At 40.2% G+C, this 25,526-nt stretch overlaps 1 protein-coding gene across 5 annotated transcripts in view; it reads left to right on the forward strand.

Annotated features, from left to right (window-relative positions):
* Positions 1–25,526, forward strand: part of Ric8b (RIC8 guanine nucleotide exchange factor B) — a 103,548-nt gene that overhangs the window by 16,573 nt on the left and 61,449 nt on the right. For 3 of the 5 annotated variants that reach the window (XM_033763875.1, XM_033763877.1, XM_033763876.1), the window contains exon 2: positions 18,437–19,045. In XM_033763875.1, the coding sequence (XP_033619766.1) occupies positions 18,569–19,045 (477 nt within the window). In that variant the 5' untranslated portion in view covers positions 18,437–18,568. Of the gene's footprint in view, positions 1–18,436; positions 19,046–25,526 lie in introns of those variants that run through there. The other 2 variants (XR_004517310.1, XR_004517311.1) reach the window with 1 other exon arrangement.

Below are 25,526 nucleotides of genomic sequence, written 5' to 3' on the forward strand. Positions count from 1 at the left end.
CCAGCAGCACCACTGTGATACAGAACATAACCAGGAGGACTGTATTCCTGGAAATGCTCATGTGCAATAAGGGAGTCTAGAGATGGAATTTCTAGCTTCCTTCCTAGGTAAAACTTCATTCGCAGAGATAATATCTATTAAATAGAAAATGAAAATTGCCATTGCCCCCCAGAATGTAAAAATATTAAACTAAATGTACATGAAACTAGCTGCCTGAGCTTATCCATTTAGAAAATCTCATCTTCAGCTTTTTATAAAGAAATTCCAAATTTGACCACCAGAATCTTCTTTTCTCTAACCTTTATTAAAAGCACATTTCAACGTGGGTGGCAGTAAGTCACTAACTGTTAGTATTTTTGTAATAGTTTTGGTAACAGTTTTTGTTTGAATAGGTCTGTTTTGTAGGACTGACAGCATAGTTCCAGTGATTAATTATAGGAAATTTATTTCTGACTATTAATTACAATAAGGTTCCTCCCCTCATCCTCCCTCTCCCACTCTTGCTCACTTGCTGTATGCAAGAGCCACGGTTTACAACTATCAGATGTAGGTGACTGGCCTTCAGTTCTAGTGAACTAAAATTAGATCCCTGTGGAATATATATCTCCTGCCGTCCATCAGAGTAGAGTGTAGGCGAAATGTTGGGAGGCCAGGAAGACATCATCCAGGAGAGCCTCCTTTGGCTACAAAAATTCCTTCAAACATCTCATTTTTAATCTTGAAAATTCACATGGCATTTGTGTTGTAATTTGTAACGCATTTGTTTACCCTCATGTAGAAATTCTGTCCCCAGTACAGGATAACTTTTAGTAAAATAGTAGTTGAAGAAGATGTACTAGGGCTATCTGTGGCTTTAAGGATCCTGTGGCACAGGGCCACATCTCTGATGAATGTGCAGGGCCTATTTTAAGAGCAGATCGTGTCCCAGAACCGTGGGGTGCAGGTTGACTCCAGTGAAAGTACAAAGTAAATGCTTGGCTAACACTAGTCACAATGGGGAAGGGAAGGGGAAAGTCCGTGTTTGTTAGAGACAGGTGGCAGACTATAAGGTAGGTGTTTCACTGATACTGAGCAGAAACATTAAAAAATAAAAATATGGAACTGTTTAAGGACTGTGGTCTGTTTAAGAAGAAGGAAAAGATCCATCTCCAGTATATCCCATCGCAGGCTAAGTTTAATTCGGAATTGCTTTTAATGTTAAGAACGCCCATTTTTTGCTTCATTTCTTATATATCACCAGATATCAATAGAATGAAAAAAAGTAGAGCTGAGAATATAATAAAAATTTGCATTCCCTTTCCATTGTAGTTTTCTGTGCCACTTTAAGTAGATCATTTAGCCTCTCTGGGAGTCACTTTTTAATGTCTGTAAAATGAAAAAATATCCTCTTGTTCTGAGTATGTTAGTAGGTGGGTTTTTTTTTAAGGTTTCTCTGATCAAATCAGTATTTTCCCCCATAGTATATGAATTTCCCAAACTTATTTTCCCACAAAAGCCATTTTTCATAGAACCTTTTGTACTGTTCCTGTTAATTGTAAGTGATCACACAACCCTTTCTAACTCTTAACATTCTGATTCTGGAAATTGTACTCATTTTACTTGGTTTTAGGCCCTTTTGTGACCTGTGTCTGTCTTAGGGTGACTGCCAAGTTGAAATCAGTGCCTGTGCCGTGTATTTTCCCTACCCTGCAGTCATCGCATTTTCTTGTTTCTTGCAAATAAAACAAAATGTCAGTCCTTGTCTTGCATTGTTCACTGTCTCTTTTCACTGTTGTTTCGGTTTTCAATCATTGACCCGTTTTTATTCTAGCCTATTAATCTTTACTCAAATTTCACCAGTTAGTAGTCAAGATTTCTGAAACCCTCAGCTCATTAAATCCTTTTGAAAAGCAGTAATATCAGAGAGAAAACTGTCAGATCTGCACATGACTTTACTGTTTCAATCAGAAAAACAAGACCCCTTGAAGATACTGCTGTTGGTTGAGGTTTTTACTTAGCAGTCTTGTTTTAGGAAGTATAAAATTTTAGCTTTTACTCTCTGCCATCCCATTTAGTAAAAGAACCTTGTAAATACAAGGAGTATTATCCCCATTTTATAAGAAAAGAAACTAAAATTTCTTTTTAAAAGAAAAACTTGCCTCGATGGGTAATAAGTAGCAATTTATCTGATAGTAATTCCTAATCTTTACTACAGTAAGTAGCTTCTGACTGTATGTGTCACAGTTAACACTGAGTAACATTTACAATTAATTTTAGGGTAACACATATCCTTTTCTTTTAATTTCCGCACAACCCTATGAAATAGGTACAGTACTGTTCTACCCATTTAACATATAAGAATATTTTCAAGTGACCAGTTTGTTTAACGTGTTCCCACCAGCTTAAACCATCTGTGACACATGCACAACTACCCTGTTGGGACATGCTGCTTGCAAGGACAGTCACGCACATGTCACAGGTAGTTCAGAACTGCCCACAGCGAGACGTACGGATTTGAGCCCCATCGCGAATGTTAATCATATGACTAAAAAGTAGCAGCTGGGTATTAAACTCCCAGTTTTAGTGACCTATTAAATGTTGAAACATAAGAGTCTACGATGCACAGTGCTTTGAAGACATCACACTTGGTATGTATATGTGTCAGTATTCACTGTAACTGACATGTTGTACCTGTAGCAGAACAAAAATCTATCAGAGAAATCCTGCCCCCACCCATGCTGATTAGAGATGTAAGTCTCCGTAAATACAATTCAAGGTCAGAAGGGTTAAGTTCTATAGCAGCAGCAGAGATTAAATACTCTCAATTTAGAGCTGGAAGATATTACTTCCTGCTGGGGAAAATGTGAAAAGATAGCATTTGTTTTGAAGATAGGAATAACTTAGAAAAATAAGGGATTGAGAAGACATTCTAAATGCAGAAAATAACATGAGAGGAAAGAAGTTCACACCAGTATTAATAAGTTACTGTGCCTGGATCAAGGACATTGCGACAATAAACAGTTGAATTTGAATTTTAGAAAGCTAAATTACAGGGGATCTGACCCCTTCCTAGTTAATGAGTTTGGATGACCACTACGGAACTCTTAAGGAGAAATGTCTATAACGTTTTCTTTTTGCTGGCAGCATTTGGAAATCAGTCCTCTATTTCAGAAATGAATGATACCACCCCTAAACAAGTTGTCTTAGTTAGAAACCTGGGAAGTTTCTTGCTTACTCTTTTCATCCTTGACCAATCCTTCCGTCAGTTCTGCTCCCTTAAAATCTCTTCTCTGTCCACATTCCCCATTCCACCCTCACTGCCTCGACTCAGACTTGCATCATTTCTTATTGGGGCCGCGACAGCAGCCTCTTAACTGATCTCCCTGCTTCTGGTCCTGCCTCATCTGCTCATCTGCTCATCTGTTTTCCACATTAACAGCAGAGTGATATTTCCAAAGTACAAATCTAATATCATTCCCCTGCTTGTTCGTACCATGCCGTAAGTTCCTCATTTCCTTCTGGATTAATTTCAAACTCTTCATTCTTCTAATCATACAGGCACAGACTAGTATATCCTCTCCTTATAAAAGAAAATGACATCTTCTCTTGACCTCGTGTTCCCTCTTATGAGCGTCCCATTTTTCTGCTTCCCTTACATCTTAAAAAGTATTTACTTCTTTCTCACCGTACAAGTACTGTTCAGAAGCACCTTTAGCATCGCTGTGACATAGCAATAGTCAAGTCCTTATGCAATACTATCTACATTTGAAACAATCTATAATTCCCTTCATAAAATCCTTTTCCTGTCTTTTCTTACTGAACCTCATACTGCTGAAATTTCTCTTGCTTACATCTCTTCCTATCCTTTCTCATTGTTGCCATTTTTCAGGGTTCTCTTGGTATCGAATCCATTCCTAGATCGAAATGCCCTTACTCATACAGGGAGCATGGCCTTGATAGGGCTTGGGGCTGCAGCCACCTATATCTAACTTCCCACTGAGCATTTCTGTAAGCGGTTCGAACTTAATGTGACCTTGCAGAATTTCCCCTAAAACCTTTTCTTCGGCTGCTATCCCCTCCGTAAATGGCACTGTGCTGCTTAAGCCAGAAGCCTTCCTCTCCCTCACAGCAATTCCTGTCGCTCTTCTAAAGTACACATCAAATCCATCTACTTCTCCCCCTCCTCACTACTGTCACTAATTGAGCTGTGTTTGCTCCCTTCCAATCCCTTTTCCACATAAACAGCCAGGGTGGGGTTTTTTTTAAGTTTTAATTGAAGCAAAGTCTGATCTTATCACAGACTCCACATAATACAGTTCGTGTATACCTCCAGTTTCATCTCACAGCAGTCTGCCACTGATATCACCCACTCTGGCTTTTAGGACCTTAAACACGCCAGCCTCTGCCTGTACTGCTTTTTCTTCTCTTTGCACATTTAGCAGGCTTCTCATTATCACGACTTAGCTTGAATAGCACTCTGTCTAAACTTTATCCATTCTCCAGTTATTTTCTATTTAGCATTTTGTTCATTTCCCTTATAATATTTAATAACATATTAATTGTATTCTTTTCATTATTTATCTTCCCCATTAGACTATGATCTCCCTAACACCAGAACCATAACTTTGTTCACTACTATATACCCATCAGCAAATACAGTGCCTTGAATATAGTAGGCGGTCAAGATACAAAAATTGAACCTTGATGTTTCAGACATTTTCTTAGATAACACTTCCTTAGGCAGGTTTTCTCTGAACTGGTCTGCTTCTCTCCATAAGATTGAATTGAGATGCCTTAGCTTTGTGTTTTAGCATTTTATGTTTGGATCTGTGTTTCTTAATGAGGGAGCTGATTTTGTGCCTCTGGAGGCCTTTGGCAATTTTTGTATACATTTTTGATTGTCATGGCGTGGTAGCAGCAGTGGGGTATTATTGGCTTCTAGAGGGTAGAGGTTAAAGTTTCTGTAAAATACTCTACAATACACAGAACAGCCTCCTAAGGCAAAGAAATTTCCAATTCAAATATGTCAATAAAACCTGCTGAGAAACTCACCATGTTAATTTATGATTTGTGTTTCAATGTAATTCTGTCTTGATTTTAAATTTTTTAGCTGGACATGGTGGCGCATACCTGTAATCACAACTACTGTGGAAGTTGAGGTGGTATGATCTTGAGTTCTGGGCCATCCTGGGCAATACAGCAAGACCCCATCTCCAGAAATTTTAATAAATTCCTCAGAAGTTCATAGTTCCCACCTTGCATTGCCTTGGATTTATAAAATAGACTCTTGAAGAAATCCCAATGAGTAGATGACTAAATAACATGCAAACCAGCCATGGTGTGAGCCCATGTTGGCCTGCCTCCTGATACTAAGTATTGAGGGTGGCTGCTCAGCCTTTGAGGTAAAATACAGTATCTCTTAGGTATGGGATGATGACAGGAGAAATTTGTGCAAGGCACTGATAAGATACCATGTTTCTTCAAACACGCATTCTATTTATGTTCTCATGACAGAGAATCAAGGAATCCTCTTTTAAACTTTAAAAGGAATCAAGATAGAGGTGGTTTAAAGACTATAGGTGTGTATTACCTTTTCAAGTAATAATTCTCAGAAGATATCCAGGTAAGATGGTGGCTGTGCTCCATGAATATATTCTTTTTTAACTTATCAGTCATTTAATTCGGTTCTTAGAAATTTAGAACACAATTTGTGAGGGTAAATTCCATTTGTCAGAACAAAAACAGATCTCATGTAGCCCCAGAGCTGAGGAATAGCTTTGATTTTTTGGTAAGCTCTGTGCTTTCTGATCAGCCTTGCACTGCTCTGAAATCTGGTATCTTTCGTGCTGTCAAAGAACCATGCATTTATTCCTGCAGGACCTGATTTCCTTCCAAGTTGTCAAGCTGCGCGTCAGCATTTTAGTATTGTTCTGACCTAGGCTGCACTGCCACTCGGAGGTTCTGAGCTGTTGAATGGGGCGAGAAGGTAGAAAGAGCATGCCCACTGTTTCAGGGAGCGAGACCTAGCTTGGAGACCGCATGGAGCAGTCGTGGTGACCTGTGGCACACGTGTCATCTGTTTGTATATGTTCGTGTATGAGCTGTTCCGTCTAAACTAAAGCCTCAGTATTCAGATTTAATTGCAGTGTTGGCCTTTTTCAATAAATAAGTGGGTATGAGGTTGCAGTTTGGGCACTTGGTGTCCATGAGGTTCACCAGTGCAGGCGTAAAACCTGTCCACTCATATTTCATTGGCAAGAGCCCCGTGCTGTGTCTGTGAGGAGCACCTGGAGAGTGGGATGTAGTTAGGCAGCTGTGGGCCTTGCCAAGGCCTGGTACTACCTAAGGAGATGGGGTTTTCAGTGCTTAACAGTTCAGTGTAAAGTTATGAAGCTTTATATTATTCATCACTCTGAAATCTGATATAGTTTTACTGTATCTTTTATATAGCTGAAGAAAACGTGTAAGGGATAAAATGCATTATCTAGAAGAGTGCTTCTCAAATTACTTGTGATAAAGGACCAAGGTTTTTTTGTTTGTTTTCCACTAATCTGTGGTAGAGCAATACTTTAGTGTAATACAGTTAAAAACCACTAAAAGGAACAGTTACATTCTTTTGCGGGGGTGGTTCCTGGGGATCGAACTTGGGGCCTTGGGCTTGCCAGGCTAAAGAGCATTTTGTCTTAATGCATGACGCAGAAGAAAGAAACCTAATAAAGCAGCATGATCAAGATCACAAGTAGTAAATTTGAGACAGCTACAGCACATTGATTTTAGTGTAAATTACACTGGAGGCAGATCATCTGGGCTGAGTTCTGCTTTCGTAGCCTAAGTGTCTTTCGGACTTTGTCTTTATAAGAATCAGGCACTCTGCCATGTGTGATAATACACACCTGTGATCCCAGTGCTTGGGAGGCTGAGACAGGAGTATTGCCATGAGTTCAAGGCCACCCTGAACTAACTGTAGAACAAGACCCTGTCTCAGAAAAATAAAGAATCACGTTCAAGTGTTCAAGAAGCATTTCTCAGACTGAATAGCATATATAAAAGTTTTTTGTAAACTATGAAGCATATAAGCAAAAAATAAAAGTGAGAAACCATGCTTTCTAATGCCAAACCTACTGTTCTTTTTGCACTCTGCTACATGCATGCTGACTCCTTGAGGACAGGAGTTATGTTTAGTACTACATCCATTTAAAATTATGTTTATGAGAATTTGGTAGCAATGTGGAAAAATGCTTATGTTGAATTAGGAGGTCAGAAAACAAAATTATATGCACATGATGATTGAAACTCTGTGTTAAGTAATATGCCCGTCATTGAAAATCAAGTAGCTTGACTAAGGGTAAGGCTCGCGGCCCACCACAAAGAAAATATCCCAGCTAGGATGAATATGCATAGTGCTTCTTTTTGCATTAATAGTTTCATATTTTATTTATTATTTTTATTTTTTTGTACCGGGGATCGAACTTGGGCCCTTGCACTTGCAAGGCAGGCAGTGGAAACACTGAGCTAAATCCCCAGCCCAATAGTTTAATATTTTAAAGAACATATATATTTTAAGTAATGTACATTATTCAGAGAAAAGAACTACACAAAAGCACATAACTTTAAAATTTTTTATTGACACACGATAATCGCACCTGTGAATGGGCTTCACAGTGACATCTCCGTGGATGCATACATTGTGCAGGGGTCTTGTCCACGCTCCTGCTTTCTTCTCATTCCCGCCTGCCTCTTCCTGACTGTTCCTCTTCTATTTCAGGTCATCGTTTTTTAAGTTTCTGCACATGAGTGAAAATGTGATGCTTGTCTTTCTGTGTCTGACTGACTTCTCCCGGCATGGTGTCCTCCAGTTCCTTTTTCCTGCAAATGATAGAGTTTCATAACTTTCATGGCTGAGTAGTATTCAGTTATGCATACATACCGTATTTTCTTTATCCACTCATCTGTTGACAGGTACCCATGCTGATTCCGCATGTGCTATTGTGAATAGTGCTACAGTAAACATAGGTATTCAGGCTTCTTTTTTTTTTTTTATATTAACTTCATTTCCTTCAGGTATACACCCAAGAGTGGCATAGCTCAATCATATGGTAGTTCTATGAATAGTTTTTTGAGGAACCTCCATACTGTTTTCTGTAGTGGCTGTACTAATTTACATTTCTTTTTCTCCCAGTCCTAGCCAGCATTTGTTATTTTTTATTTTTCAGTAATAGATCTAAGTAGGGTGAGATGAAATCTTAGTGTAGTTTCGATTTTGTTTTGCCTTTTTTTATTGGTGCAGATGTTAAGCCTCTTCTCATATGTGAATTGGCTATTCTTGTGAGAACTGTCCAGGTTTTTTGCCTATTTTTAATTGCATTTTTTAAAGTTCTTTATTCTCCATATTCTCTATCAGATGAATAGTTGATAAAGATTTTCTCCCAGTCTGTAGATTATCTCTTTATTCTGTTGTTTCTTTATCTGTGTAGAAATTTAATTTGATGCAGTACCTTTGTTAGTTCTTCTGTTTCCCGAGTTTTATCCAGAAAAATATTGCCTAACTCAGCATTTTGAAGCATTTCTGCTCCTAGTTTCAAACTTTCAGCCCTTTTGTTAAGGTCTTTGTTTTTAGTTGATTTTTGTATCAGATGAGAGATGGCATCTAATTTCAATCTTCTACATGTGGACACTCAGTTTTCCCAGCACCATTTGTTGAGGAGACTGTCCTTTCTGCAGGGTGTTTTTGGAAGTTTTGTCCAGAATCAGTTGGCTGAAGATATTTGGATTTATTTCTGGATCCGGTATTCTGTTCTGTGAGTCTCTTATTTTAATGCCAATGCCATGCTGTTTTTGTTACTATGATTTTATAGTATGTTTTAGGTATTGGGAATCCTCCAGCATTGCTCCTTTTTTTCAGGATTTCTTTGGCTATTTGGGATCTTTTGTGTTTTCATATGAATTTTAGGGTTGTTTTTCCTAGTTTTGTAGAGAATGTCATTGATATTTTGGTGGGAATTGCATTGAATCTGTAGATTGCTTAGGGAAGTAGGGCCATTTACCAATATTAGTTCTTCCATTTCATGAGCATGGGACGTGTTTCCACCTTCTGATGTCTTTTTAAATTGCTTTCTTCATTGTTCTGTAATGTTCATTGTCTAGTCTTTCACATCCTTAGTTAGGTTTATTCCTCTCTGTTTTACTTATTTTATGACTATTGTGATTGTGACTTTCTGATTTCTTGCTCAGCATCATCTCATTATTGGTGTGTTGAAAAATTACTGGTTTTTGTATGTTGCATTTGTATCCTGCTGTTTTACAGAATTTATTTATTAACTCTGAGTCTTTTTTGGTGGAGTCTTTTGGATTTTCTGTGTATAGAATCATAATATCAGCAAACAGGGATGATTTCAGTTCCTCTTTATGTGTTTATCATTTATTTCTTTCTCTTGCCTGATGGCTTTAGCTAACATTTCTGGTCCTGCGTTAAATAACAGTGATGAGAGCAGGCTCTCTTCTCTCTTTCCTGGTATTGGAAGAAATGCTTTCAGGTTTTCCCCATTTAATGTAACATTGGCTCTGGAGTCATTTGTCATGAGTAGCGTTTACTATGTTGAGGTATGATTTTTCTATGCCTTATATATTCGGGGATTTAATCATGAGAGGTTGCTTTTTATTAAAGACTTTTCCTTTGTGCAGTATTACATTTATTGGTTTGTGTATGTTGAGCCATCTTCGATTCTTGGAATGAAATGAACTTGATCATATTATATAATTTTTAATGTGATACTGAATTTGATTTGCAAATATTTTATTGAGAATTTTTACAGCTATGAATTATTTGTCATCAGGGATATTGATCTGTAGTCATCTTTTTTATTGTGTCTTTATCAGGTTTTGGTATCAAGGTAATACTGACTTCTTAGAATGTTAGTTTGGAAGGGTTCCTTCCCTTTCTATCTTACGAATAGTTTCAGAAGCATCGGTGGTAGTATTTTTTTAAATTCTGGTAAAATTCAGCAGTGAGTGTGTCTGGTCCTTGACTCTTCTTTGTAGGGAAAATTTTTTTTTTTTTTTTTTTTTTTTTTTTTTGTACCAGGGATCAAACTTGGGTCCTTGTGCTTACAAGGCAGGCGGCAGAACCGCTGAGCTAAATCCCCGGACTGGGAAATTTTTTATTACTGTTTCAATCACATTACCTGTTATTGATCTATTTAGGTTTTTTTTTACTCTTGATTAAATTTTGAGAGGTCATGTGTGTCCAGAAATATGTCCATTTTTCTACATTACCCAGTTTGTTGACATAAGGTTTTTTCAAAATATTCCCTAATGATCCTTTGAATTTCATTGGTTTTGCTTTAATCCCTCCCTTTTCTTCTCTTATTTATTGATTTATTTTCCCCCTTTGTAAAACTTAAGTAGAAATCTTCCGCATATAGCCTCATATAACACATCATCATCAACTGTGGGTTTGTTCGGTAGTCACATGTTCAGTGTCTTGGCCTCTGGGTGTACAAGGCCAAGGTATCAGAACGATTCCTCCACTTCTGCAGAGTAGCGCGGAGACCGGCACACATCCTCACATGCAGTTTCGCATTGCCGGAAAGTGCTGGCCACTCCAGAGAATGTGTGCGTGGACTCAGGCAGGGGGGGCTTCTGATTCAGTGTCTGTACCACTGAACTCGCAAGTATGGCCAGACCCACCCAGGAGGCTGGGTCCTTTGTTTTATTTTTGAAAAAAGGATAAAGGTTGTACCATCTTGTCATTTGCCACTACAAGTAAAACAGTGTGAATTCTTCTTAAAACATGGGATTCCTTCCACATCCATGCTTGTCGTCCTCAAGATGGTTTTTTACCTTTCCATTTTCCCCCTTCATACAGACGTTATTCTTGGAACATTACTGTGTCTTTATGGGTGAAGAGGAGGTAAAGAAAGGAGAAAAGCATGTCATGGAAGGTGGAAACAAATTAGTGGTCTTGTTTAGACCTTACGGAGACATAAAAGCTTTTCTTCCCTGTCCTGGCCCTCTTGGGAGCTGCATTAACTTTTACATAGGCTGCCTGTGTTCCCGAATGTGTTTCCTGGTCTTACTACTCTGCTTTGCCTTCGAATGAGACAGAAATGAAGACGGTCTGGAGAAATGAGGAGGATCTAGATAACTCAGTAGTTTATAACCTAATAACCTAAATTACCCACATGTTGACTTCCCAGGCCTGGGAACCACACTGCTGGAAGATGCTGAAGGCCATAGAGGGGGTGTGTGTGTGTGTGTGTGTGTGTGTGTGCACGTGTGCATGTGCGGGCTCCCGCTGGGGATTGAATCCAGGACCTCACGTGCTAGGTGAGTGCTCTGCCACTGAGCTACATGACCAGCCTACAAAAGAGCTTTGTATACTCTCAGAATACTTCCACTTTCACAGTCACACTCAGTCCACACCAGTGTCCTAGGAGACAGGCCAAGCCAGGGTATTTATGAGGCAATGACGCTTAGAAAAATACCTATTCCAGTCACACTGCAAAAAAAGAAACCAGAAACTTAAGTCCTGAGAGAATGTGTGACCTGTATCATAAAACCCATCCATCCACCACTTTTCTTTGCGAGGTCAAGCTAATCGACCAGGACTAAACACAGTCTTAGAGCCTCTGACAGGCGTTCCGTGTCATGGGGTGAGACTCCTGGCAGGACTTCTAGCACCAGACAGGAACCAACCCTAATGTTCATCACAGTCTGACCTTGGGAGTCTGCAGTGAGATGGAGTCAGAATGCTTCAGCGGTGTGCTGTATTCCTAAGAACTGGACTTCACCATTTCCATGAAGGGGAGGAAAGTGGGGACCCCCTTGTTTGCTGTACTCAGGCTCCACTACCACAGGGCGACCATGGGCGGAGGCTCAGAACATGTTAGGATGGGGCCGTTGAAAAAAAAAAAAAGAAAGTAGGGCTGAGGATTTAGCTCAGTGGTTACGGTGCCTGCCTTGCAAGCACAAGGGCCTGAGTTCAGTCCCCGGTACCAAAAAAAAAAGGATGGGGCCGTTGAATGCTTTCCCTCGGACCTCAGAGGCAAGAGTCCAGTGGGACAGGGCTCAGATTTTACTTATTTGGGTCTTCTCTTCGTTACTTTAGCTAATGGTGTGTTAGCTGTTTATATTTTCAAAGAACCAGCTCTTTGTTTCTACATATTGTGGCTACATATTTTTCTTTTAGTCTCTATTTCAGTTATTTCTTCTCTGATATTTATTATTTCTTCTGTAAAGCCCTGATGAGGTATCTAGATTATTTATATGCAATCTGTCCATTTTTTATGTAGATATTTATTGCTGTGCCCTTCTTTATAGTATTGGAATGTACATAACTTCCATGTGTGCAAAAAAGCTTTTACATGGTTGACAGATCACCTTACCAGTGCAGTCATAAGAACAAGCTCTACTGCTTTCTTTCCTTCTTAGAAAGGAGAAACATGATGAATATTAATAGACCTCTTTTCCACATTTGTGAAACTTCTTCATTTAATCGTTTATTGGGGAGGGGGATGAGTGCTGTGTCTTAGTTGCTCTGCTAAAGCCTACAAAGATTGTGGAGTGATAAAATACAATAACAAACACCATTAAAGACTGCTTATTGTGTAGCGCAGTCTTCTTTCCGAACAGCCTTGTGAGATGTGGACGGCATTTCTATTTACACATGAGACACTGAGGCTCAGAGCGTTAACATACCTGAATCATACAACTAGCGAGATACACATAGCACATGCATGCATACACACATGTAATCACACAGTGGCAAAGCTGGGTATTAAATCTCAGGTCTTTTAGATTCAAAAGTTGCTTCAGTACATTTTCTTCTTTCATTAAAAAAAAAAGCTACCCTTTCTAGTGTCAGAGAACTTAGAGTAGTTGAGGGAGACTCGCGGCATGAAAACTAAGAGGACAAATGTGTGAAGTGAAAAATTATGCTAGAAATTGTGGTTGGGGTATTCTCTGGAAAGGAAGAATGTTGCGGGTAGAAGTGATAGGAAAGCTTTATACTGAAAGTGCAATTTAAGCTTAACCTTGGAGAATGGTTGAGACTTACATAGGCACAGGGGAACAAGATGGGTGCGTGTGGAGGAAGAGTGGAGAAGCAGAGGAGTTCAGTGTGAGGTTGTCGGGGCAGGTACAGGGTGGTGCTGGACAGGGTAGCCTCACAGGAATAGTGTGGAGGAGGATGTGGGGACTTTGAGATTTAATTTTATAATTCTGTGTTTTTAATTTTGTAGTGTAATAGTTAACCTATACTGGACATTTGTTCCAGTCCAGGCACTGTTCTGAATATAATAATTCTTAAATAAAAGCGAGGTCCAGCAAAACTGAGTAACTTGCCAAGGTCATACCATTAATAAATAAAAAACCAAGATGTGAATGTGAGGAATCTGAATCCATAACTCCTGCTCTTAATTATCACACTGTTCTGGTTCTAGGCTCCAGAATAGGAGGAACAACTTTTAAGCCCAGGACTAACTTCAATAAGTTTCACCCTCCAGTGTTCTTTAACATTTAGGAAAGGTTTTGCGGCATCCTGTTTCCATCCCTGCCGCCCTTACACATTTTTCACTCAGGACAGCGAAGCAGTGAAGGTATTCATGCTCATGGCCTGCGCCTCTGCGCACTCTCCCGTGCCCGTCTCCCTGCTTTTGCACACACATCTGGTCACTTGCCCTCAGCCTCCTCCGCCGTCCAGGCCATGTCAGCCCATTGGCGTCTGTAATGCAGTGTCCTACAGTGCTGTTTCTGGACCACCACCAGCAGCAGCACCAGCTTTAAGCTTGTTTAAAAAGTCCCAATTCTGGAGCCACCCCACACCTACTGAATCAGGAACTCCTTACACAGAGTGTAACCCTGGGGGCTTTTTTAGGTGATTGTGATGTGTGCTGAAGTTTGAGAATGAGGTCTCCTCTAGGGCCTAAGCTCTGGAACAAGCTGCAGTCTGTGGTATTGGCACTGGGGACCCTTCACAATCTCCTGCTGTGTCTCATAGCGTGAATATAGCTTGGGTTCCTCAGCTGATGGGCTTTTTAGACTCTTATAATTGCATTTTATAAGCATACTTAATCCTGTTTTATAATTTAGTTCATTCCTGAAAACCTAAAGTCTTAAAATGACAAATAAATTGGAAAATAATTTTCATTGCTTATTAATGGGAAAAATTGTGTTCCATTGTCATCTAAGATACCTGAATAATTTTCAGATTTTAAAAAAATTGAACAATGAATACAAATTTGTATAAACAAATACAGTGACACCTCGGTTGTCGAACTCAGTTCCTTCCAAATTCGTGTTGAAACACCAAAAAGTTTGAGAACTGAACATATTTTCCTATAAGAAATAATGGAAAACCAAATAATTGGTTGTGAGGCCCCAAAATTATACTTATAAATTCATTTTTCCAGGACTTTAGCAAATTTCGCAGTGATCTCTTTAATTCTATCGTGGTTCTCACAGTTTTTTTCTTAGCTTTACCGTTGGTATCACTAACTTTCTTAGAGCCGTGGTTACAATATTTTATGCAAATAAAGTGCATACACACAAAAAAAGCCCAATGACAAATGTTTTAGCACAGCAACACAAGCACCATTCTGTCGGGGCTGACAACAGTCAGTGCCGCGCCCCTTTGTGTTGGCTTCATGGGGGGACAACATGTGACTCACTCAGCCCTTACAGGTTTTTTCAAGTCAGATTTTTACTTCGACTGTAAAGCAAAATTATGAACACTGGGCAGACTTTTTTCGAACTTTGTTCAAGTAGTGGAAAGTTTGAGCTCGGGGCCGCTTGACAACTGAGGTGTCACTGTACTTGAATGTAAATAAAAAGTTTCTTCCTAAAACATAATGTAATGATGATTCATTGTACTTGGAAAGAGAGGAAGAAGAGGCTTAGTCGTGAATTGTGGCTAACAGGAAGGTGCTGGAGAGTCGGGGTAGACCTCAGCGCAGGTCATCTGTGGGAATTTATGTTCTCTTGCACTATGTGACACACGTGGGCTAGCCGCTGGGATGCAGGTGAAATGTGGCCTTCGTCTCAGGGATCCTGGAGGAACAAGGTACCATATCAGCTTACACCAGCAAGTACGTATGGGGGGCACAAGCGCAAAGAGGGATGACTTGGAAGCTTATAGACTTCTCAGCTCCCAGAGTAAGCCTGAGAAAAAGAGTAGGGTGCTGACAGATAAATGTGACAGCACGGCGTACCAGGCAAAAGGAACAGCAAAGAAAAGCTGAATGGACGATCATCCATTCAGAAAACGAAGAGAACAGGGATGTGTGTGGCAAGAAACAGCAGTAGGAAAGCACAGTGGGCTCATTTCAGCTACATTCTGCGGGCAACAGAGAGGTAGGGAAGGTGTTGGAAGAGAGCAGGGCTTGTTTAGGCAGAGTGAAGTCAACTTTTGAAGTACTTCCTTTGGCTGGGGATGCTGCTTGGTGGCAGAGCACTTGCCTGGCATTTCAGCACTTCTGGAAAAAATCCATAGCACTTAAAATAGTACTGGCTGGGTAACATCAAGGGGAAGAACAAGAGCACCTTTGACACCCAGAAGCAGTGCACGCACTCAGATGAGGGAATCAAAGAGTGCTATCTTTTCAGCCTCTGTGGCTTGGTGCACATGTACGAAGCACGACTCTAGATTTATCCACCTGTGATACACAATTCATTAGTATGTTCTTTACAATAGTCTTTGAATAGAAATGATAGTGAATCAAGCAGTGTGTCTGTTAAAATCCTTTCTTGTATTATAGTATGCTCTTTTTTGAGACAGCGTCTTGCTGTATAGTGTGGGCTGACCTCAAACTCAGGGCAAGGCCTCAGCCTCTTAGTACTGTGACTACATGCATGCACCACCACACCTGGCTGCCTTTTTTTTTAAGTTTTACTACCAAAAACAGAAAGAGTTACTGCCCAAAAGTAGCATTGCTTTTTAAGAGGTACTATAGCAAAAACCTACCTAATGTTCATTATGTGAAATAGGTCTCTCAGTAAAATGATATATTCAAAAAAGAAAATAGAAATGATACACTCAACTAGTATTGAAAACTGTGTTTTGAAACAAAAACTCTCTTTTTTGGTGGTACAGGGGATCAAACTCAGGACCTTGCTTGCTCTTCCAAGGCAGGCATGGTGCCACTGAGCCAAATCCCCAGCCCCGGAAAACTCTCGTCTTTGTTGCTGATTTCTTGTAAGCGTTTAGGTGAAACAATCTTTAAATCTGTGAGCACCTCTGATCTCTTCCACATCCTTCATAGACCCCAGAGTATACCCGTCCATTTGAAACGAGTGCACACGTGGCCTTGCTCCTTCAGTATGTCTTCACGCTGTGCTCCTCTCGCTCCCAAGTCTTAAGGTGGAGAAAGAAAGAGAGCATGTTGCCATGCATTTTGTTTGTTTGTTTGTTTGTTTTTGGATTTTGTTGCTATTGTTTCGATTTAGGAAAGAAGAAACTAAAGATGCTTTTGTACCATTAGATATGATTTACAATATGTTCATTATATATCTCTAACTTAAATAGGAAGATATATGATTCCCTTCTCAAATAAAATTGCGTGGGAGCAACGGTGATCTTAGTCCACCCCAGGAAGATGCCATGTGTGAAATAGTGTGTAGAACAGATATTTTTGTCCTAAATGTGAATGATTTGAAGCTGAAGAATTTTCCTGCCTTATATAATTTTAACAATAGGCACATACTTTGCTCCACTCCCAAATATATTGATTTTTAAAAACTACTCTAACAATAATATTAAAACATCAGAAGAAAGCTCTTTATGGTTATCAGGTAAGGCAGAGATATAGCTGACACTATTTTGAAGTTTTGTTTGTATGTTTTGAAGTTTTTTTAGATTGTCAGGTAAGATCCTTCCCATCTCTATTTAGAGAACAAACATATTTACATTTAGAATTAGTATTTCCATAGTGTATGATGTGGATGTACTGAGAAGGTGTGCATAGCCTGGAATTCTTGCCTAGATCATGTTTGACCTTAACTTAGCTTCTTCTTAAAAAGTTTGAGTCTGTTGATAAGTTAGCAGAAACCTTGTAAACTTTGTGTAAGATGTAATGGGGTACAGAAACGTATAGCAATGGAATGATTATACTTGCTTGCTCTACATTTAAGGGTCAGCTTAAGAGACCCAGACCTGCAGTTTGTAGAGAAGAAAGCTGGCATTGAATTATGAGGAAATGATCAATGATTATTAAATTTGGCAATGATAAAAATAATTACTTTTTCAAAAAATACAAGATAGAGTATATGTTGGGTCCATCCTAAAGGAACTGTTACTGAGATAGTAGCAGGATTTGGGTCCAGGACTACTACGCCATCACTACACTCTGCACCCTAAACTAAGAGAACAGAGGGGAGTTCAAGACTTTGTCCTTTCTGAGCACCCAAGCTCTGTGTCCTGGACTCGGGCTGCTCAGAGAAATTTGAGGCTCTTTTTGTAATTTACCCATCCAGTGGAAACACTTTTTTTGCAGTTAACTTTGCCGGAGCGATCACCCTTTTGCAGTTGGTCCGAGGCATGATATGCGCTAGCTGAACTCTTTGGAACTAAACACTGGAAATAATTTTGATTGGTTTACCAGCAAAAGTTCTTTTCTGGAGTCATTTGATCATTAAGTATTATTAGATCTTAGCTAAAGAGGCTTCTTAGTGTTCTGAAATACCACTGAACTACTGCCATAGACCTGTAAATTCAGAATAGCACAACTAAAGCCCAGCAGAAATGATGCTCCTCAGTCATTTTACAAGAGTAAGTGTGGTGGGCAGTTGTAAGGCAGTTCTCAAGCATTGCCCTTTGATTCTGGGGAGGGAACAGCTGTGATCCATACATACTACCTCCCACCCCAATACGTGTGTAGTCCATTGTTTAAAATTTATTAAAGGGCTGGGGATTTAGCTCAGTGGTTTGGTGGCCTGCTTTGCAAGCGCAAGGACCCGAGTTCAATCCCCGGTACCCCCCCAAAAAATTCATTAAGAATGAAGCTACGGGGCCAGGGATTTAGCTCAATGGCACCACGCCTGCCTCACAAGTTCAAGGTTGGAGCTCGATCCCTGGTACAAAAAGAAGAAGAAGAAGAAAAAAAAAAAGAATGAAGCTATACAAGACATTTGAAACTAATTAGTTTAAAATAAAATGAATGATTTTATAGGAAAAACAATGGACTTTGAAGGTAGGCAAACTCTAACTCTTACTACGGCACTAATTCCCTCTGCCACGTGCAAGTTACTTCCCTCTCTGGCCCTCAGTTTCCGTATCTGTAATGTGAAAGACCTGTATGCCAAATAAAAGCTCTCAGTTCCAAGATTTTGTGATTTTTTTAAAAAAAATAAAATCCTTTTCTAGCCAGATCTTTAGTTGCTATTAAATACAGCAGCAGAGAAGCATTATGTTTTAAATGATTTGAACCAAAACAATGACTTGTGCATCCTTGCTCTTGTTTTTCAGAAACTCTGCGAAGGCATATTTAAAGTCCTGGTAAAGGAAGTCCCAACAACGTGTCAAGTGTCCTGCTTGGAAGTACTCCGTATTCTCTCCAGAGACAAAAAGATTTTAGTTCCAGTAACAACTAAGGAAAATATGCAGATACTGCTGAGACTAGCCAAGCTAAATGAGTCAGATGACTCTTTGGAGAAGGTGTCTGAGTTCCCCGTTATTGTGGAATCGTTAAAATGTCTATGTAACATAGTGTTCAACAGTCAGATGGCACAGCAGCTCAGCCTGGAACTTAACCTTGCCGCAAAGCTCTGTAACCTCCTGAGAAAGTGCAAGGACCGAAAATTTATCAGTGACATAAAGTGCTTTGACTTGCGCTTGCTCTTCCTCCTGTCACTTTTGCACACCGACATCAGGTCACAATTGCGCTATGAGCTCCAGGGACTACCGCTGCTAACCCAGATCTTGGAAAGTGCCTTTAGCATCAAGTGGACCGATGAGTATGAGTCGGCCATAGACCATAATGGACCTCCTCTCTCACCTCAGGAGACAGACTGCGCCATCGAGGCTCTCAAAGCTCTCTTCAATGTGACAGTAGACAGTTGGAAGGTGCACAAAGAGGTAAGGCTGGGAAGTTGAGACAGAAACCTTACCTACCTGGAATGTCATTGGTCTGCCGTGTTCCAGTAGCTGCCTGCAAGGGAAGAATGCGAAGTTGGAAAGTGGGACAAGTTCTCAATTCCCCCATTAGTCAGTTGTATGAACTAGGATGTTTCCTTTTTTGTTTTGCTGTGTTTTTGTTTTTTTGTGTGTTTGTTTCAGTGCTAGGGATTGAACTCAGGGCCTTGGCACTGAGCTATATGTCCCTTCCTTTTTTAAAAATTTTCTCTGGAGACAGGATCTCACTAAGTTACTGTGTTGGTCAGGCTGGGCTGAAACTTGTAGTCCTTCTGCCTCAGCCTTCCTAATGCTGGTATTACAGGCATGGGCCACCATCCCTCACTGATACACTTCCTGTTGTTTTATTCTTTCCATCTGTGTAATACCCATCAGAATAATAGGGTGAAGGTAGATTACTATTTTGTAAAATGTCAAATACAGTTAGTTTTCTGAGTTGTACTGCAACTTCTCTTTTTTTTAATAATGCATTGCTCAGGGACAAAGTTTAAATTTTACAGTTCAAGGGAAATAATGTTTTTGATAAAAGTAAAGGTGTTTTTAGTGGCCACCCTCTTAAACATTAAGATAAATCCAGTCAAATGAAATTGACAATCACATTGTCTGCTCAGAAGAGTAAAAAATGCTGCATGTACACCTGCCATCCCAGTCTCCTTGAATGTTACTTTATAGTGCTAGATAGCTATCAGAAGTGTAGGACTACCAGCTAGATGGCCACCCTGGTACATAGTCCTGGAAAACATGCATGATTACACCGGAGTGTGGGGAGGTTATTTTGAACCGCTTGACTTACTTCTAGACGGGGACCCTCTTCTGTGGCTCAGACTTTCCAGCAACCCAAAACGAGGCAAGTTTGATAGTTTATATTTGAGTGCCCGCAGTAACAGTGTGCACAAAACTTAGTTTAAGGAAATCAGCAGTTGTAAGTGAATTGGACATGAACTCTTTTCCTTCCTTCTACAATTCCTACATTTCACATTTTCTTTCTCTCTTTTAGGTAGTGAAAGTCAGTCCCCACCTAATAGTAATTTGGGTTTACAGTTTGCTGTGTCCATCTGAAATAGTTCTCTCCCATGAATAAAGGTCTGTTTTTACCAGCAGCCTACTTTAGAAGGATTATCTCAGTGTAGTGCTGTAGTGGGAGTGTTCCGGCATCTGAGTTTTAAAGCGCAAATAGGTCTGTATTTTGAAACCAAATATTTGAAGATCAGTGCTAACAGCTGTTTTAGATGACTGTAGTATGGTCAGTTTTTCCTGAAACTTGGCAGGAAAAGATGTGGAAAGCCCACATGCTCCATTTATGCTTTGAAACCAAATATTTGCAAGTATTTAGAATGTTATGTCTCAATGCTTATTTGGTACCTTCTATGGTTATTTTTCTTACACTGTTTGTTTTGATGTATTTAAGTTATCTCTTTAGTTGCAAGAGGTCCTCTGAAGCTGTTGGTTCGCTATTGTTGAGCCCATATTATTTAAGTCGTGCACCAAAAAGTAACTCATACTGTTCAGACTCCTGACAGAAGTAGTTTACAACTCAGAGGTTTCACATCAGTGTGTGGGTGGGATGGCATGTGCGGAACATGGTTAAACTGAGAGTACCCTCATCGGTGTGCTGCAGGGAGAAGAATAATAGTGGTGCTGAACGAACGCAGGCTTCCGCTGTAGAGGGTTAGTAGTCCCAGAGCGGGAGTCCTGGGCTAGTAGTGCCTTTTGTGAATCATGGCTCAGTTGGCACAGCCATTGTGAAACCTGCTTAGTTAGTGTGACTCTGTTATTGAGGTTTTCAGAAACACAAACATTGGAAATAGGATCCTTGCCAAGCCACTTAGAAAAGAATATCTTCATGAGTCTTCAGATGGAGCTTTCAGGAAACATTCATTCATTCAGTCACTCAACAAATATTTACGGACACTTGCTAAACATTATGTGGGGCATTGGGTAATGTATTGGCAAATAACAGGCATTGTCTTTGTTTTCATGAAACTTCAGTTTTGTAGGTAAAATACATAATAAATCAGTAAACGAGTACGTAATTGTGTCAAGTGCCAGGAAACAATGCAGTGACTGGAAGTAGGTAGTTTAGTCAGAGACTTCTGAAGATCTGTCTGTCATGAGATCTGAATGAAGAATATTTCAGCCATTTGGAGAATGGAGAATTTCCCTGAAATTGAGTTTCAGATGAAAAGGTACAGAAACCGAGCATGGAGTACTTTTCAGTGAGGTCTTTGCAACTTATCATAAGGAAATCTCTAAGAGCTCCAAGGGACTTGCTACTAAGAGTCCATTTTATGGGAATGGAGTGTTTGCTTCATTTGTCAAATGCGAGACATCTTCTTTCTTCTGATCAAGTGCTCAAAGAGGTGTTAATACTGCAGATTCCAACCGATGAGTTAAAGGGATATGAAAACTTATTTAACAGAAAAATCCTGCTTTAAAAATAATGTTATTTTCCCTCTTATGAAAATAATACACACTCATTGTAGAGGATCTAGGCAACAGGTTTCCAAGCAATAAATACAAACTGCTTGTAGAAGTATTCTCTAATCATTCTGCATTGTTTGATAACATGTACACACACCTTTTTAAAATGCAGTGATTTTATAGTTTTTCTCACAGCTTTACAAAAACTGTTCTTGAAGAGTAGTGGTTTTCAAGACGAGGTGTAGCTCAGTGGTGGAGTGTTAGTCAGGCATATGTGAGGCCCTGGTCTTGATCTCCAACACTGCCCAAAAATAAACAGTAGTAGTTTTCAGAATGTGTTCCTTGAAGATGAAAGTTGCTAGGAGTGGCCTCTTTGGGTGGGTGGGCAGTTTCTCTCTTCCATCTTTTCTTTGAAAACAGTTCCTTTCATTGTTATTGCTTATTGTTGTTTCTCAGTAAGTTTAAGTTATAACTAAGATTTCATTGGGAGGATGAAAAAGTGTTCTTTAACAACAAAAATATTTTGGTTTTAACTGTTCTAACAGATATTTTTATGATGGGTTTCATTTACAGTTCACCAAAACCACAAGAGAATGGATTAGGTTTCTCTTGAGGTTTAACAAATTAGTACCATTCGTTCATTTTAGATTCTTGCCTGAGTGTTAAATTCTTGCCTGGCTGCCGATGCCATCAGCAGATTAATTTGGAGATTCCTTTCCTTTCAGTGAGTAAACTGGCCTTGTTTCCTCTCCTGGATTCCATGGTTCCCTCTCTTGCACTCCCTCCCTTTCCTAAAGGTAGTGTTTTTGTCAAGGTCAGGTGAACCCTTTAGCAGGACTTAGTTCTAGGACAGTTCATCGACATGGTCTTGTGCTCTTCGTGCTTTCGTATTTTCCTGACTCTGTCAGTGGAGGCGAGCATGTTTTAGGCATTATACTTAACACACATTCCCTTCTCCAGTGCGTCCGAAGTGTCAGTGCAGGGGAGTAAGCAGGCATGTTAGAGCCAGACAGCCAAGTCCAAGTAGAGAAGCACAAGCGTGTGAGTAGTCAGAAGATGCTGGTGGAATGGATAACAATGACAGCCCACAGAAATGACTTGAGAGGGCCTGGGATTTAGCTCAGTGGCACCGCATCTGCCTCACAAGCGCCTGGTCCTGAGTGTGATCCTCAGTACCAAAAAAGAAATAAATTAGGAATACCACATTGTAACAGAAGGGATTATGTGAATAAAATGGAAAAAGAAAAGATATTACTTAAATAAAAATAGAGCTCCAGCCAGGCGTGGTGGCGCACACCTGTAATCTCAGCACTCGGGAGGCTGAGGCAGGAGGATCACTGTGAGTTCCAGACCAGCCTGGGCTACATAGTGAGTTCCACGTTAGTCTCAACTACATAGTGAGACCCTGTCTCAACAAACAAACAAACAATAAAAATAAAGCTCCAGGCTGTGCTATGTGTTTTTGCAACAGTTTTTGAGCATCCATTTTGTGCCAAGCTCTGGTAGGCTGATGAAATGCAAGGTAAAACGTCACTGCCCTCAGAGTACTAGAGTCTATTAAGGAAACTAGACTTACACACACAGGTGGCTGGACACGTGTATGTACGTCCACTTCAGCTCCTGTAACAGAACACCCCAGACTGACAGTTCATCAGCCCGAGGGGTTTGTGGGGCCTGCTTGCTGCAGCCTCTCGTGGCGGAAGCTTCCCGTGGAGAAAGCACGCACATGCGTGTTTGAGAGCGTGCTGGGTGCAGAAGAGGCGGAACCCTAACCCACTCCTGTCCGTCAGGGCTGATCCGCGCGTATGGGCAGAGCCCTTATGACCTCTAACACTTCTGAAAGCTCGCACCAGCAGCCGGTACCGTTGCAGTGGGGAATGGTTTTCTCAGCATTTCAGCACGGCCACCCAGGCTACAGCGCGGCATGCGCTGTACGCTTTACTGTTCTTATCTGTATTTTCTCTATTTAAAAATCAGTCATCTGCGGTGCATAGCAGCTTCAAGTGCCATGTACTCTGGATGCCTCTTTGGGCTTTGGGGCATTGATCAGATCAGAGTTTGGAACGAAAAGATATAAGGAAAATTGATGCTGTGGCCAAATAAAGTTAGATCTTCCACATTTTAACTAGGAGGGGGAAAAAGCAGTAGTAGAATGTAACTAGAAAGTGAAGACTGGCCGGGGATGTGTTTCAGTGGTTCCGCCGCCTGCCTCGAAAGTGCAGGGGCCTCAGTTCGATCCCTGGTACAAAAAGAAAGAAAGTGAAGACTGCATAAAAAGATCCCCAAAATTTTCCTCAGTTCTTATCTCCTGTTTTGTTTTGATTTCCACCATCACAACCAAATCCACTTGCTCGTTGTCTTTTCCTTTACTTTCTGAACTTTAGAACTTTTTGTTTCTCAAGCTTTGAAGGTGGTTTCAGTTAGAGGAGAGAATATTGATGACATAAACATAGCAAAACTAAATTGTGAGGCAAGAAAATAAGAATAGTGTAGGCTGTGTTAGTGTAATGTTTTATGAACAGTAAACGCCTTTAGTCCTTTCTGGCATTCTTGAGACACAGGAATATTAACCCTGCTTGACAGATGCAGGCACTGAGGAGGAGTACGTTTGAATTCCTTATAGAAAGGCGCCGTAGTAACGAGCAGCAGGGAGACAGTGTCCACGCTCAGCGTGGATAAACTGCTTACGTAGTAGCACTCGTTTGATAGACGTTCATTGAAACGTAGTCTGGTGGCAGAGAATGAAAGTCTAGAAGTCTATACCAGGCTGTCAGCTGGCTTATGATAGAGGTAACATGGAAGTACAGCACTGAAAGGATAAGCGTTTGGGTTTTTTGTTTTGTTTTTTGGTTCTGGGGATCGAACTCGGGGCCTTGCACTGGTTAGGCATGCAGCAGCGCCACTGAGCTACATCCCCGACCCTGGAAGGATGAGCTTCATAATGGTCCTAGATCATTTATTTGTTTGGGAAAAAATGAATTTGATGTTTATTGCCTTGTGCCATAAACACAAAAAAACTGACCTGAGTTGGTTGAGAGACCTAAATATAAAAGATGAAACAATAAAGTTTATAGGAGATGATTTTTATGACTATTTCAAAGTTAATTTCTTAAATAAGCAAAGATTTCTAAAGAAAATAGGACAAAATAAAGCTCAAACAATATTATTTTATTAAAATAAGTTTATCAAAAGAAAAAGTTAAAAAAGGCATAGCCGGACGTGGTGGTGCACACCTGTAATCCCAGCACTCAGGAGACTGAGGCAGGAGGATCACTGCAAATTCCAGACCAACCTGGGCTTCATAGTGAGTTCCAGGGCAGTCTCAACTCAACTACATAGTGAGACCCTGTCTCAAAAAAAAAAAAAAAAAAAAAAAAGGCAGGCCACTAAGTGGGAGAAGATATTGCAACATATATAAGCAATGAAGGACTCAGTTCAAATGCAGTTCTACAGACTCATAAAAGCAAAATGACTCAATTCAGTAAATAAAACTCTGCAGAAGAGCTGTCCAAGTGACCAATAAATATATGAAAAGCTGTTCAACTTTATTAGTCATCAGGAAAATGCATGGTAAAACTGTGAAACCATTACACATGCATGAAAAGGACTAAAATTCAAAAGACTGACAATGTCACACATCAGTGCAGCTGTAGGCAGACGGTCACAAGTATAAATTGACATAAGCGCTTCAAACACTGGCAGTATCTTCTAAAACTTGACGGATAGATATTCCCTGTGGCTCTGCACCCAGGGGATTCCAGATGACATGTAAGAAGTATGTTCATACAGTTAACAGTCCATGTGTCCCTTATAGTGAGTGGGCTGGATAGTAAATTACAGCGAAACCCTTTATTGCACTGTTTTCTTAACCTGGCTGTGGTGAGAGGAGGAGCAAGTCCAGTCCCCTAACCATCAGAACGTAAGTCTTGTCTAGTGCAGTACTATACAGTGTCCCACTGCTCAAAACGTTTCTAAGTGTTCCACATTCTGTTCACATGGTGTT

The sequence above is a fragment of the Fukomys damarensis genome, unplaced genomic scaffold (assembly GCF_012274545.1).
Source record: "Fukomys damarensis isolate Sample0158 unplaced genomic scaffold, DMR_v1.0_HiC HiC_scaffold_15, whole genome shotgun sequence".
Taxonomy (NCBI): Eukaryota; Metazoa; Chordata; class Mammalia; order Rodentia; family Bathyergidae; genus Fukomys; species Fukomys damarensis.